This window comes from Sturnira hondurensis, unplaced genomic scaffold (genome assembly GCF_014824575.4).
Source record: "Sturnira hondurensis isolate 20B ecotype Veracruz unplaced genomic scaffold, ASM1482457v3 Scaffold0008196, whole genome shotgun sequence".
Classification (NCBI taxonomy): domain Eukaryota; kingdom Metazoa; phylum Chordata; class Mammalia; order Chiroptera; family Phyllostomidae; genus Sturnira; species Sturnira hondurensis.
In genome coordinates, this window is record NW_028080827.1 from 10,072,708 (window position 1) to 10,085,061 (window position 12,354).

The 12,354-nt window shown below is 37.8% G+C and overlaps 2 protein-coding genes across 4 annotated transcripts in view; one reads left to right on the forward strand and one right to left on the reverse strand.

Moving 5' to 3' along the window:
• NEDD4 (NEDD4 E3 ubiquitin protein ligase) overlaps positions 1-12,354 on the reverse strand; it is a 120,571-nt gene that overhangs the window by 24,254 nt on the left and 83,963 nt on the right. For 2 of the 3 annotated variants that reach the window (XM_037053948.1, XM_037053946.1), the window contains 4 exons: positions 11,905-12,071; positions 9,115-9,232; positions 8,863-9,027; positions 5,082-5,147 (listed from right to left, as the gene is read on the reverse strand). In XM_037053948.1, coding sequence (XP_036909843.1) covers positions 5,082-5,147; positions 8,863-9,027; positions 9,115-9,232; positions 11,905-12,071 — 516 coding nt within the window. The remainder of the gene's footprint in view (positions 1-5,081; positions 5,148-8,862; positions 9,028-9,114; positions 9,233-11,904; positions 12,072-12,354) is intronic. The other variant, XM_037053947.1, reaches the window with a different exon arrangement.
• On the forward strand, positions 9,976-10,526 carry LOC118992245 (60S ribosomal protein L17-like). Its single transcript, XM_037053949.1, has one exon. It carries the CDS (start codon positions 9,993-9,995, stop codon positions 10,524-10,526), a length of 534 nt encoding a protein of 177 aa, XP_036909844.1. The 5' UTR covers positions 9,976-9,992.

The window sequence follows — 12,354 nt, forward strand, 5'->3', positions numbered from 1 at the left end:
ATTATTATCCAAAATGTGTATAGAAGTGATACAACCCAACATCTCCTCCCAAAAAACAATGCAATGAAAAATTAGTCAGAGGACCTGAATAGACACTTCTCCAAAGAGGACATACAGATGACCAATAGACATATGAAAGGTCATTAATCGCCAGAGAAATGCAAATAAAAACCAAAATGAGATACCAACTCACATCTGCCAGAATGGCCATCAACAAATCAGTGAATAAGTATTGGCAAGGATGTGGAGAAAAGGAATGCAAATTGCTGTTGCTGGGAATGCAAACTGCTGTAGGCACTCTTGAAAATAGTATGGAGTTTCCTCAAAACAGTTAAAAATAAAACTACCATATGACCCATCAACTCCACTTCTGGGTACATATCCAAAGAAACCCAAAACATTAATTTAAAAAGAAACCCCTATGTTCATTGCAGCATATTTACAATAGCCAAGATATGGAAGCAACTCAAGTACCACCAATAGACAAGTGGATACAGCAGAGTGGTACATAGACAATGAAATATTACTGGGCCTTAAAAAAGAATGAAATCTTACCATTTACAACAGCATGGATAACCTAGAGAGTATTATGCTAAGTGAAATAAGCTAGACAGGGAAAGACAAATTCCATATGATTTCACATATATGCAGATCTAAAGAACAAAATAAATGAACAAATGAAACACAAACAAGCTCATAGATACACAAAACAAAGAGCTGCCAGAGAGGAGTGAAAAAGGCAAAGGGGTTAAGAAGTACAAACTGATAGTTATAAAATAGTCATGGATGCAATACTGTAATAAATAAGTATAGTGCCAGGTCAGTACTTGAACTATTGAAGGGATTACTTTCTAAATTATATGACTGCCTAACTACTATGCTTCATACCTGAATCTAGCATAAAATTATATTGAAGGTGAACTGTAAATGAAAAATAAAATTTTAAAAACTTAATTGGAATGGCTATATTAATACTAAATTAGATTTTTGAGTAAAGAGTATCACCAAAAATATAGAAGGCCCTCTTAGAATGACAAAGGGCCAAGTCATCAGAAAGACACAGCAATCCTAAGGGCTTATACACCTAAGAACAGAGTTTTAACAGACATAAAGAAAAAAATTGATACAACTGCTAGGAGAAATACAAAACTCCATGTGCATAGAAAAACTTTAAAAATATTTTTATTGTGATTGGTAGAACAAGTGAACAGAAAATCAGCAGCCATATAGAAAAGTTGAAAACATAAGTTATCCACCTGACCAACCTACCCAACTGCATCATAAAACAGGTTAATATATTTTAAAGGATGTAAGTCATACAAAGTATGTTCTGTGTTAAAATCGAATTAAGTTGGGAATAAATAACAGATTAATGTCTAGATGATTTTTTGAAATAGCTGAAAACCAAATACCACACACTAAATAGCCCATGTGTCAAAGAAATTAAGAGGGAAATTAGGAAGTATTTTGAATTGGATGAAAATAAAAAGACATTAGAATTCATGAGATGCCACTAAAGCAGTACTTAGGGGGAAATTTATAGCACTAAAATGCCTATAAAAAAAGAACAGTCTCACGTCAGTGACTTCAGCTTTTGCTTTATGAAACAAGAAAGGGGAGAGCAAATTAAATTCAGATTAAGCATAATAAAAAATAAGAGTAAAAACAATAAAACAGAAAAATAACAGAGAGATACATGAAACCAATCTGGGTTTTTTTTCAATCAATAAAATAATTTATCTTCTTTTGATCAGGAATGATCAGGAAAAAGTGATGACAAAATAATTACAAATATAAGGAATTAAGTGATTTTACAAGAATTGCTACAGAAGCCAAAATCCAACAAAGAAATCACATGAAAAAAACACTACAGACTAATAATGTTAGTAGGATTATAGAGATGTTTCTAAATATAATTTTAGCTAATAAAATCCATTTTCTTCAAAAATACATGACAGTAATAACAACATACTAAGTGCTTCAACATAGATCATATCATTAACCTCCACACAACTCTTATTGAGATAATTTATACTATTGACCAAATTGAAGTAATTTCTTAACAAGTCTATTGCTACTATGGAGCTGAGATCTGAACTCAGGTAGTCTTAACTACAGAATTTATCACCTATATGTGCTGAGTCAAAGTCACTGCAGCCTTCTTTCTGTAAGAGTTGGGGAGGTGCAGTTTATTACTGTGTATTACTAATGAACAGAGAGGTCTGGTTATTTCCAGGTTTACTTAAAATAGTCCAGGTCTGGCCTTCCTTAGTCTTTAAGGCCCAGATTAGACTCTTCAAGGCTTGGCCTACTCTCCCAATGTGTCCTACACATAAAAACTATCACCACCAGTCTGTTCACTAGATATACAGTTCCCTAGACACTTATGATGAGGTGTTAGTCTACAAAAAAAAATGGAATTCAAAGTTGCTCAGCTTTATGAAAGTCCAACAGCCGGTGAGTAGATAAATGAAGTGTTGCAGATATTATCTAAACAATGGAATATCAAGAATTACTGAGATTTGCAAGAACATGGATAAATCTCAAAAACATCATATTAGGTGAAAGAGGTCAGACATGTAAGACTACATATTGTATGATTCCACTTGTATGAAATTTCTAGAAAAAGCAAAACTGTAGCAACAAAAAGCAGATGAGTGGTTATCTGAGGCTGAAAGTGGGTGTTGTAATTGAGAAACTATTTTAGAGTGATGGAAGGGTTCTTAACCTTTATTGTGGTGATGTCTGCACACTGTATACATTTTCTAAAATGCATTTATAAATAGAAAATGGAAAAAAAACCTGGCTGGTGTAGCTCAGTGGATTGAGCATGGGCCTGCGAACCAGAGTATCGCAGTTCGATTCCCAGTCAGGGCACATGCCTGGGTTGCAGGCCAGTTCCCAGCAGGGGATGCACGAGAAGCAACCATACAATGATGTTTTTCTCCCTCTCTTCTTCCTTTCCCCTCTAAAGATAAATAAATAAAATCTTAAAAAAGGGTAGATTTTATGGTATGTAAATTATACCTCAAGAAAATGATTGAAAAGAAAACACCTTAATCAATGTATGGAGACAAAAAAGGCAGGGAAATAACTTTTTCAGTGCATAAAACAGAAATCATCTCTAGATTCCGCTGCTCATCTGGCATATTTAAAATTGTTTCTTGGATGAATGCCTGTCAATCAGACATCCAACATTTTCATTGTCTGGAGGACTTCACAAAGGACAGTGGGGAAAATACTACGAATTTCTGCTTAAGCAGGCTGCAGTCTAGTGCAAGAGGCCAGACAAGTGGCACATGCGAGAGTAGGGCTGGTGAGGGTGGCCTTTTGGTGGCATCTGCCTCTTGTTGATGGTCAATACTGACAGGGTCAGTTGCACAGGCGGGTGCTGCCCTCCTTCCTCAGCATAGGATCTGTGTCTCTCTCGGTACAGGGGCACCTTTTTAGATGAATGATTCACTGTTGGGTTGAGGAATTTTGAGCTTCTGCATTCCTTTGCTGGAACTTCCATAAAAGTTAAAACAATCCCATTTTTCAAAATCAATATATAGACTGCTATTCAAAATCACACATGTTTGATGGAAAAAAAAGTGAGGAGGCCTTTCCAAGTAGGGAAATGGAATGCACACAGACCTGGACGAGGGAGAGAATTTAGAACATGGGAACAGGCTGTCTGGAAGAATGAGCACAGATAGGAATGACGGCAGCAGGAGGTGTCTGTGGGTGAATAAAGAGAAGGGTAGGCTGGGAGCCTGGGAGTTTCCATGTGGTTTTTAAAAAACAAGTGGGGCTCAGGCCCAGGTCCTTGCCCAGGTCTAGGCCCAGGCCCAGGCCCAGGCCGGGTACTTCAGTTGGTTGGAGCGTCATCCTGTACACAAAAAGGCTGTAGGTTCAATCCTGGTCAGGGCACATACGTAGGTAGCATGTTTGGTCCCTGATGCGGGTGCATACGAGAGGCAACCGATTGATATTTCTCTCTCATATTGATGTTTCTCTCCTTACCTCACCGCCCCCTCCAAATCAATAAGCATGTCCTCTAGTGAGGATAATATATAAATAAAATAAAAATTAAATTGAATTTAAAAATGTAGGGCCCAGTAAGGGACAGATAAACTCAAAGTAATGAGAGCTGAATCAGGAGGAGGGTGGAGGCTGGGAGATCAAAAGAGTCAACAGTCCAGGCATGATGTTGTTAAGGTTGTACTCAGCGATAAAAAAAGAAGAAAGTTTTACCCTTTGTGACAGTATGAATGGACCCGGAGAACTTTATGCTAAGTGAAATAAACCAGTCAGAGAAAGACAAATACCACAGGATTTCACTCACAAGTGGAAGCTAATGAACAAATTGCACTAACAAGCAAAGGAGTCAGACTTACAGAAAGAGAACAGATGGCAGTAAGGGGGCAGGGTAGGGAATGAAGGGACTGAGCAAAAAGGAAAAAGGACTCACGGACATGGATAACACTGTGGTGACTGTAGTGGGGAGGGTGACATAAAGGGACTAGATAGTAATGAAAAAAATACCAAAAAATAATTATGCAAAAAAATGAAAAAGCTGAAGTCTCAAGGCCAACTGGTAGATGTGAGAATGAAAAGGAAGGGGGAGCGGTACTAATAAACTCCAAACTGGACAATGAGCTTGCTGACACCAGTGCACACACGACTGAGTGACCGAACCGTGTGTGACATTTCATGTGTGGGACAGAAATGACTGCTATATGGCACAGGCTGTGGGTAGAGCCATGGCTGCTAGACATAACCCTGAACTGCATGCTCCCTGCAGCAGACTCCAGCCAAGACAGCCCTTCAACTGAGAAGCTCAGATGTCACTCACAGTTGCCAGCACTCAGAGATGGACTTTCTTACTATGGGGGAGACCTTTCAACTGGTTTCATTTTTTAAAGGAACCACCTACTCAATTTCCCCTCCCCTGCACCTCATACCCCAGAGCCTAGACCCTGAGCTGGATCACTATTCTGCTAGGCAGTCAAAGGTCATACTCAGTGTTTAAAAAAAGAGAAAAAAGTTGCTGAATTTTATATTTTTACTGATGATTGAAAGGAGAGGATAAAACTCACCACAGGAAGTATAGGCTGTTCCTCAAAAGTATAGGCTTGTAAGCTGCTTCTTCTGCTGGAATGATTCTTATTTAAAAAAAAAAAAGAATGATAACAGTGTTAGGTCTTGGATTTGTCTTTGAGTGGCAGATAACACAGTGCGGGTTGGTATCAGGGAGCAAGAGAAAGAGCGCTGGCCAGGAAGCTAGGAAGCAACCGTGGAGACCAAATAAAAGCACTCAGTGCTCTCGGCACCAGCACACGCTGATGCTTCCCAGATACCAGTTCACACTTCTGCCCCCATTCTAGACTGCCTCCTGGATACTTTCTCTTGAACGTTTAACAGATACCCCCTTGTGCCCCAAACTGGATTCTGTTTTTCCCTCTTCACGCCCACTCGAACTTTGTCCAGCTTGCCCAAGTCAGATGTCAGACACTGACCTCTGTCCCTACCAGCCAGGTCAGTCATCAGATCCCTTTAATTCTATTTCTTAGCTCTCAATTACATTCCCTCTCCACTTTAGTTCAAGCTTTCATCATTTGTCACCTTGAATATTACTGCAGCAACATCCTCATATATTTCCTGGCTCCAAGTCTGACTTCCTTAAATCTACTCTCATACTTCATGTTGGAGACAGCGAATGTTCTATTGTGTGAGCCAGGCACACCATTCAGTGACTTCCTAACATCACTAGGATGACCTCTGCAGTCCAGAACACAATGTTTAGTGAGCTTCCTGACCTGGCTCTTCCTGATGGCTCCCACGTGCCCCACCTCCTGACCTGACCTCCCCTCTGGACATTCCTGATCACTCGTTTCCCAGAAATCCTATGTGCTCTTTCCTTATGTTTTTATACACATGCTGTTGTCACTGTCTAAAATATCTTGGGTTTATTATTTAATGACATCAAAATTTATACTATACTATCAATTAACTCAGAATATCCACTGTAGTATTATTTATAACAAAGGACTGTAAACAATCTAACATCTCTCAGTAGGAGATGGTACAATATTTTATAGCTTATTCACACACTGAAATATGCCAGAGTTTGATGACTATTTTTGTTAATGGTTTTAAAAGGAATAAGTCTATATTTACTAAAATGGTCCAATGGCTATATTATATAGCACGTGAAAAAAAGTTACAAAAAAGTGTATATGAGATGATCTCAGACTAAAAAATTATATAGAAATATATGTGTGCTTATGTATGTTTATAAGTATACAGAAAATGTTCAGGACAGCCCTGGATTGAAAGGACAATGAGGACAGGCTCCATGGATTGAATGCTGGCTTGTGAACCGAAAGGTCACTGGTTTGATTCCCTCTCAGGGCACATTCCTGGGTTGCAGGTCAGGTCCCCAGTTGGGGGCATGTGAGAGGCAACTGATTGATGTTCCTCTCACACATTGATGTTTCTCTCCCCCTCTTTCTTCCTCCCTTTCTCTCTCTTAGAAAATAAATAAGTAAATAAAATTTTTTATAAAGAAAATGTTCAGGACAATATATGCCAAGCCATTAACAGCAATTAAGGAAGCATGTGTTAGAGGTGAGATGGAAAATATATTTTTTATTTTATACATCTCAATACTGTTTTAATTGTTAACTATGACCATACAACATTTTTAAAAGAATAAATTTTTTTTGAATAAGTAACCCATGCATATGCTATGAAATTCAAAAGGTACCGAAGACATGTGTCTTGCTCACCCTGTTCCTCCCTTCAGAGCTGAGCAACGTTACCAGTTTCCTGGTGAGCCTTCATGAAATCTCATACACATCCGTATTCTCTGCCATTTAAATAATTTACAAAAATAAATGGGACATCAAACACACTGTTCTGTACCTGCTGGTTTGTACTAACTAGTATCTCTTAGGGATGTTCCCTACAACACATATATCAAAGCCACCTTGTTCTTTTCAACAGCTGCATATGGACACCATGTGTCACTTTTTAAATAAAATGACAGGAGAAAAGGGAAAAGGATCTTATACGATTTATCTCTAATTAGTAAATACAACTTATCCCTGGCTGGCATGGCTCAGGTGGTTGGACCATCATCCTGTATTCTGAAAGGACGCAGGTTCGATTCCCAGTCATGACATGCCTAGGTTGTGAGTTTGGTTCCCAGTCAGAGCACGTATGAGAAGCAACTAATCCATGTTTCTCTCCTACACCAATGTTTCTTTCCTTCATTCTCTCCCTTCCCCTCTCTCTAAAATCAATAAGCATATCCTCGAGTGAGGATTTAAAAAAAGTACAGGTAATTTAAAAATTCAACACAGCTTATTCTTTAAGTCTATGACTGACCTTTCCCACTCCTCTGACAAAAAATAAAAATAAATGAATGGAAAAAAAGGAGGGAAAGGGAACAGACTGGCACATCTGCTCTTGGATATTCATATAAGTATTCCTAGACAATTATCTACATTGAAGTTTCTTGAAGAACTTACTGAAACAGAAATGTGCAAACTCTGTTAAGGACAAGAAAGTAAATATCTTTCATCTCTATTATAACTACTTAACTCTGTTGATGTGGTGTGAAAGCAGACACAGGCAATGCTTCAACATGTGGGTATGGCTATATTCCAATGATACATTAGCATATGGTGCCCCGTATATTGTCAAGCCCTCGATAAATACTTACTAATTGAATGAAACACAGGGGAACTCCAACTAGAATGACCCTGGCACCCTCAGAGAATAATCTTTGTCTTTCACTGAAAGATCTTTCTTGATGATACATAAAGAGAGCTAGCCATAAAGATCACATTGTGGCCATGTATGTTGGGATACTTGCTTCTGCCCCTACAGACAGCAATTTTTATAGTGGCTACTGGAATGAGAATGTCATCTATCTCCTTGTTAAGGCAAAGTGCATCAGCTCTTATTCATACATGTGTGGTGCTAACATCCGTGGTACAATTAAGGAGGAAAGAAGCAGCCCTATCATTCAGGGTCTGGCCCAGCACTCATCGGTAGGATAAAGACAAAATTAAGACCACTCTGTAATCATTTCTGGACAGAGACAAAATGTGCACATTTTCCAAGAAATATCAAATATCTCCCCAATCTGGCAAATGTGAGTTAAAGCTTCTTCTTTACTTATTATTCTTTAGCCTTGCTATTGATAAGATTTGAGATTGCCTATTCCAGAATTACCCCTGCTACCTGAAAGCATTTGGGGCACAAGACAAATCTTGCTTTCTTATACCCTCCTCCAAACTGCCTACATGAGCCCAAATCCATTAAGTTCTTATAACATTCTCTTACCAAGACACTCATGGTGTGTGCCCTCCCTTGCTGAAATGAATAATAAATCCAACTTGTTCAATTGCAGGTGTGTTCATGGTGGTCTTTGGCTGAAGTGCATCGACATAATGGACATTTGAACTCCAGTGATCATTTAGATTATCCAAGACTTTGCTCCATACCATAAGTCAAATATTTGAAAAATGGTCATGCCATAAAGTCCCCAAATCACTAATACATTATTATGTGCCATTTAAGACAAATTTTTCTCATTACAAGAAAAAAATCGTAAATATTTGAGGTGATGAATGTTAACTAAACTTACTGTGGGGATCATTTTGCAATATATACATATAGCTAATCATTATGCTGTACATAAAACCAACATAATGTTACATGTCAGTTATATCTCAATGAACTGGGAAAAGACAAAATTTTATGTATAAGTTTGATACTGAATGGATACACACACACACACACATACACACACACACACACACACAATATAAAATCCTGAAGCTACAGCAAAATCTAAGAGCATCTTACTGAGCTGGATACTGGCTGGCCAGTGGCTGAATTTCCAGAAATAGCAAGTAAGGCATTCAATTCTTCTGCAAGCTGAATCTGGACATCCAAGTTATTTGATGGTAGAGGTGATAAGGCCTGATTGCTATACATCATACCTTCATCTTCTCTTATAATTTCCCAGTTCTAAAACAAACAGAACAAGCTTCAGCCACACATACTTTAATCTATTGATATAGCATGTGTCTATCTGCAAAAAAACCCTATTTTTACCTCAGATGACTCTCGGTTGTCCACACTTTCCATTTCCTCGGATATCTGCCGCCTGGTGGTAAATGCACGCTGCGCTTGCAGCTGAATGTTACCATCCTCAGCATCTGTTAGGTTGTCCCTATTTTAGAAATACAAGAGCTATCACCCGTGTCTGAAGAGAGTTAAAACAATAGTCACATATTCTGTGATCATTTAAAAAAATACTTTTATCAGATCAGCATTTATTGTTTTTGGTCAAAAGCTATTTCAACATGCATAGATTAAGCTGTGGGCACACTGGTAGCTTAATGGAGTTAAAATTTTTGTGGAAGTGTGCATGTAATATGTGTGCCTTTGATATTTCAGTTCATCACTGTGCCTGCGATAGTCATTGACATATATGGGAACTCAAAAAAACTGAATGAAAAGTTGAATGAATCAACTGCATTTCACTAATAATTTTATTATGTTATTTTGCCATGTTATTACAACCTACAGAAGCACTAGAAAGTTCATAAAAGAGAAGTTTAGCCCTGGCTGCTGTAGCTCAGTGGATTGAGCACGGGCCTGTGAAGCAAAGGGTCCCTGGTTCGATTCCCAGTCAGGGCACATGCCTGGGTGGCAGGCCAGTTCCCAGCAGGGGATGCATGAGAGGCAACCATACATTGGTATTTCTCTCTGTCTCTCCTTCCCTTCCCCTCTAAAGATAAATAAATAAAATGCTAAAAATATTTATTAAAAAAGAGAAGTTTAAAGAGTTGCATATACATCTTTTTGAATCAGATAGCAACATTTTCTAAATCAGTCTTAAGCCAGGAGGAGAAGTCCCCATGCATGGATGTAGAGGGAAGAATGAAGAACAGTGTAAGGATGCTTTCGACCAGAGGTGACCTCTGAAAATGGTTCGATATTCACTTGACCCAGAAAACCCCACAAAATCATGCAAATCAAGAGGTTCAAATCTTCGTGTTCACTTTAACAATACTCATGAAATTGCCCAGGCTATCAAGGGTATGCATATTCAAAAAGCCACCAAATATCTGAAAGATGTCACTTTACAGAAGCAATGTGTGCCATTCTGTGGATACAATGGTGGGGTTGGTAGGAGTGCTCCAGCCAAACAGTGGGGCAGGACACAGGGTTGGTGGCCTAAAAAGAACACTGAATTTTTGCTGTACATGCTTAAAAATGCAGAGAGTAATGCTGAATGTAAGGTTTTAAATGTAGATTCTCTGCTCACTGAGAACATACAGGTGAACAAAGCTCCCAAGATGCAGTGTAGAACTTACAGATCCCATGGGTGGGTGACCCCACACAGGAGCTCTCCCTGCCACACTGAGGTGGTCCTTCCTGAACCAGAAGAGGAGGTTGCACAAAAGAAAAACATACTCCAGAAGAAACTGAAGAAACAAAAGCTTATGGCCCAGGAGTAAATTCAGCATAAAATAGATACCGATAAAAGTAAAAGCAGAAAAATAGTTAATATATTACAATTAAATGCTTAATGGTCCTGGTATGAAAAAAGTCATGTCTGGGTTTAGGAAAGGTATATGGTGCCGTATTGAGGGGTTGGTCTTTCTACTGTACCTTTCCTAAGTTACCCTGGTCATTTACTAGGTATATTATTCTAGCAATTTGCAATTATTATGTACAGACCATCAGATCAAGATTTTTTATAAATATTTAATAACAAAGTTATTGTTAATTTATTTGATGTCCTATAAGCCCAGTATAGTCAGAGGATCAGTTCTTGCTGTGCTGCTGTTGGAGAAAACAGAATTTTTACAGACTGCCCCCCCCCCAACACTTAATTTGGGCTAGTTGAAAGTAACAACTATAGAAAAAGAAATGTGATTCTGCTCAAGTCGAGCCTGCCTTAATACTGAGTATGCAATATGACAGTTGTGCAGAGTTTCACAGGGTCTTCAGTTTTGCCACCTGCATGTCACTCCACAGAGATCAGTGCCTCCGAGCCATGGATCACTGATTTGCTGTGGGAGAATCTGAGAACAGAACGCACCTGTGACAGTGCCCGGGCCATCAGACACAGATACCAAAGCCCTGAATTAGAAGGTTAATGGACAAATAAAAAGTTTAAGTCTGTGTCAGACAGTGGAAGACTAAAGAAAGACTTCAGAAAGTTGTAAGATAGAAGGAGTGGAAGGATATTTGATAATAAATATGAATAAGGGGAAAATTTATTTACAAACATACAGTCTGCTGATAAAAGAAAAATGTCAGTGGGGAGATGTAAATTAGAATGAAGAATAAAGAATGAAGAATAAATTAGAATGAAGAAGAATTAGAATATTTGATCTGTGTATGGTAGAAATTATGTATACATTGGCCATGTTAGCAAATGGGTATTTAATGAAAGACCCTTGTTTTGTATCTATTATATGTTACAAAATAACTTATATTTTTAAAATAGTGTACTGTAGAATTTTAAATTTTATTATATTTGAGTAATAAACTGCAAAGAGTCTCTAAGATTTTCTAAATCATTCTAAAGAGGAAAACGTACCATTTTTGGCTACATAGTATTTAAGACATACATAACTAACAACTTATTAAAATAAGCAATTTGAAGGGTAGTATTTGTGACTAAAATAATTTTGACTACCATCAAATTATTTTAAAACACAAACAGCTAAAATAGCATTTTCTAAGTCCTGGGCCATAAAAATCTTGGTGCACTTACAATTTATAGACCCCTACAATGTTACAAATCCATTTGAGACATAACTTCAAAAAGAAAATTAGTGGTCAAAATGTATTCCAATTACAAACGTGAAAGCCACCAGCACATACTGAAGGGTTGGTCTTTTCCATTGTGTTCGTCTAGATTCATGGTTTACATAGTAGGTCCTTCCCAGAACATCCTGTCTCTCTTCCCATCCCGGAGGTAGAGGAGAAGGTTCTTGTTGCTGCTGCAAATGGCAAGCAGCATCTGGTTGGTCCAAAACAACCCAGCCAGGCTGAAAAACAGAATGTTAACAATTAAATTTATGCTTGATTTTTTAAATCTTATAAATTATGCTACAGGAAATTTAAAAAGTAATTTACCATATCTAGTTCCATAAGTTACACAGAGACAGAATACGTACACTGTCAACGTTTAAGATCATAATATGAAGAAATTACATGGTGATGAAGACTTTTGTAAAATGATAACATTTAAATTTTTCTTGAAAAATTTTAAAATTTTCTAAAAATGTTTTAAAACATACTTAATAGGAAAAAAGGGACACAAACAAACAA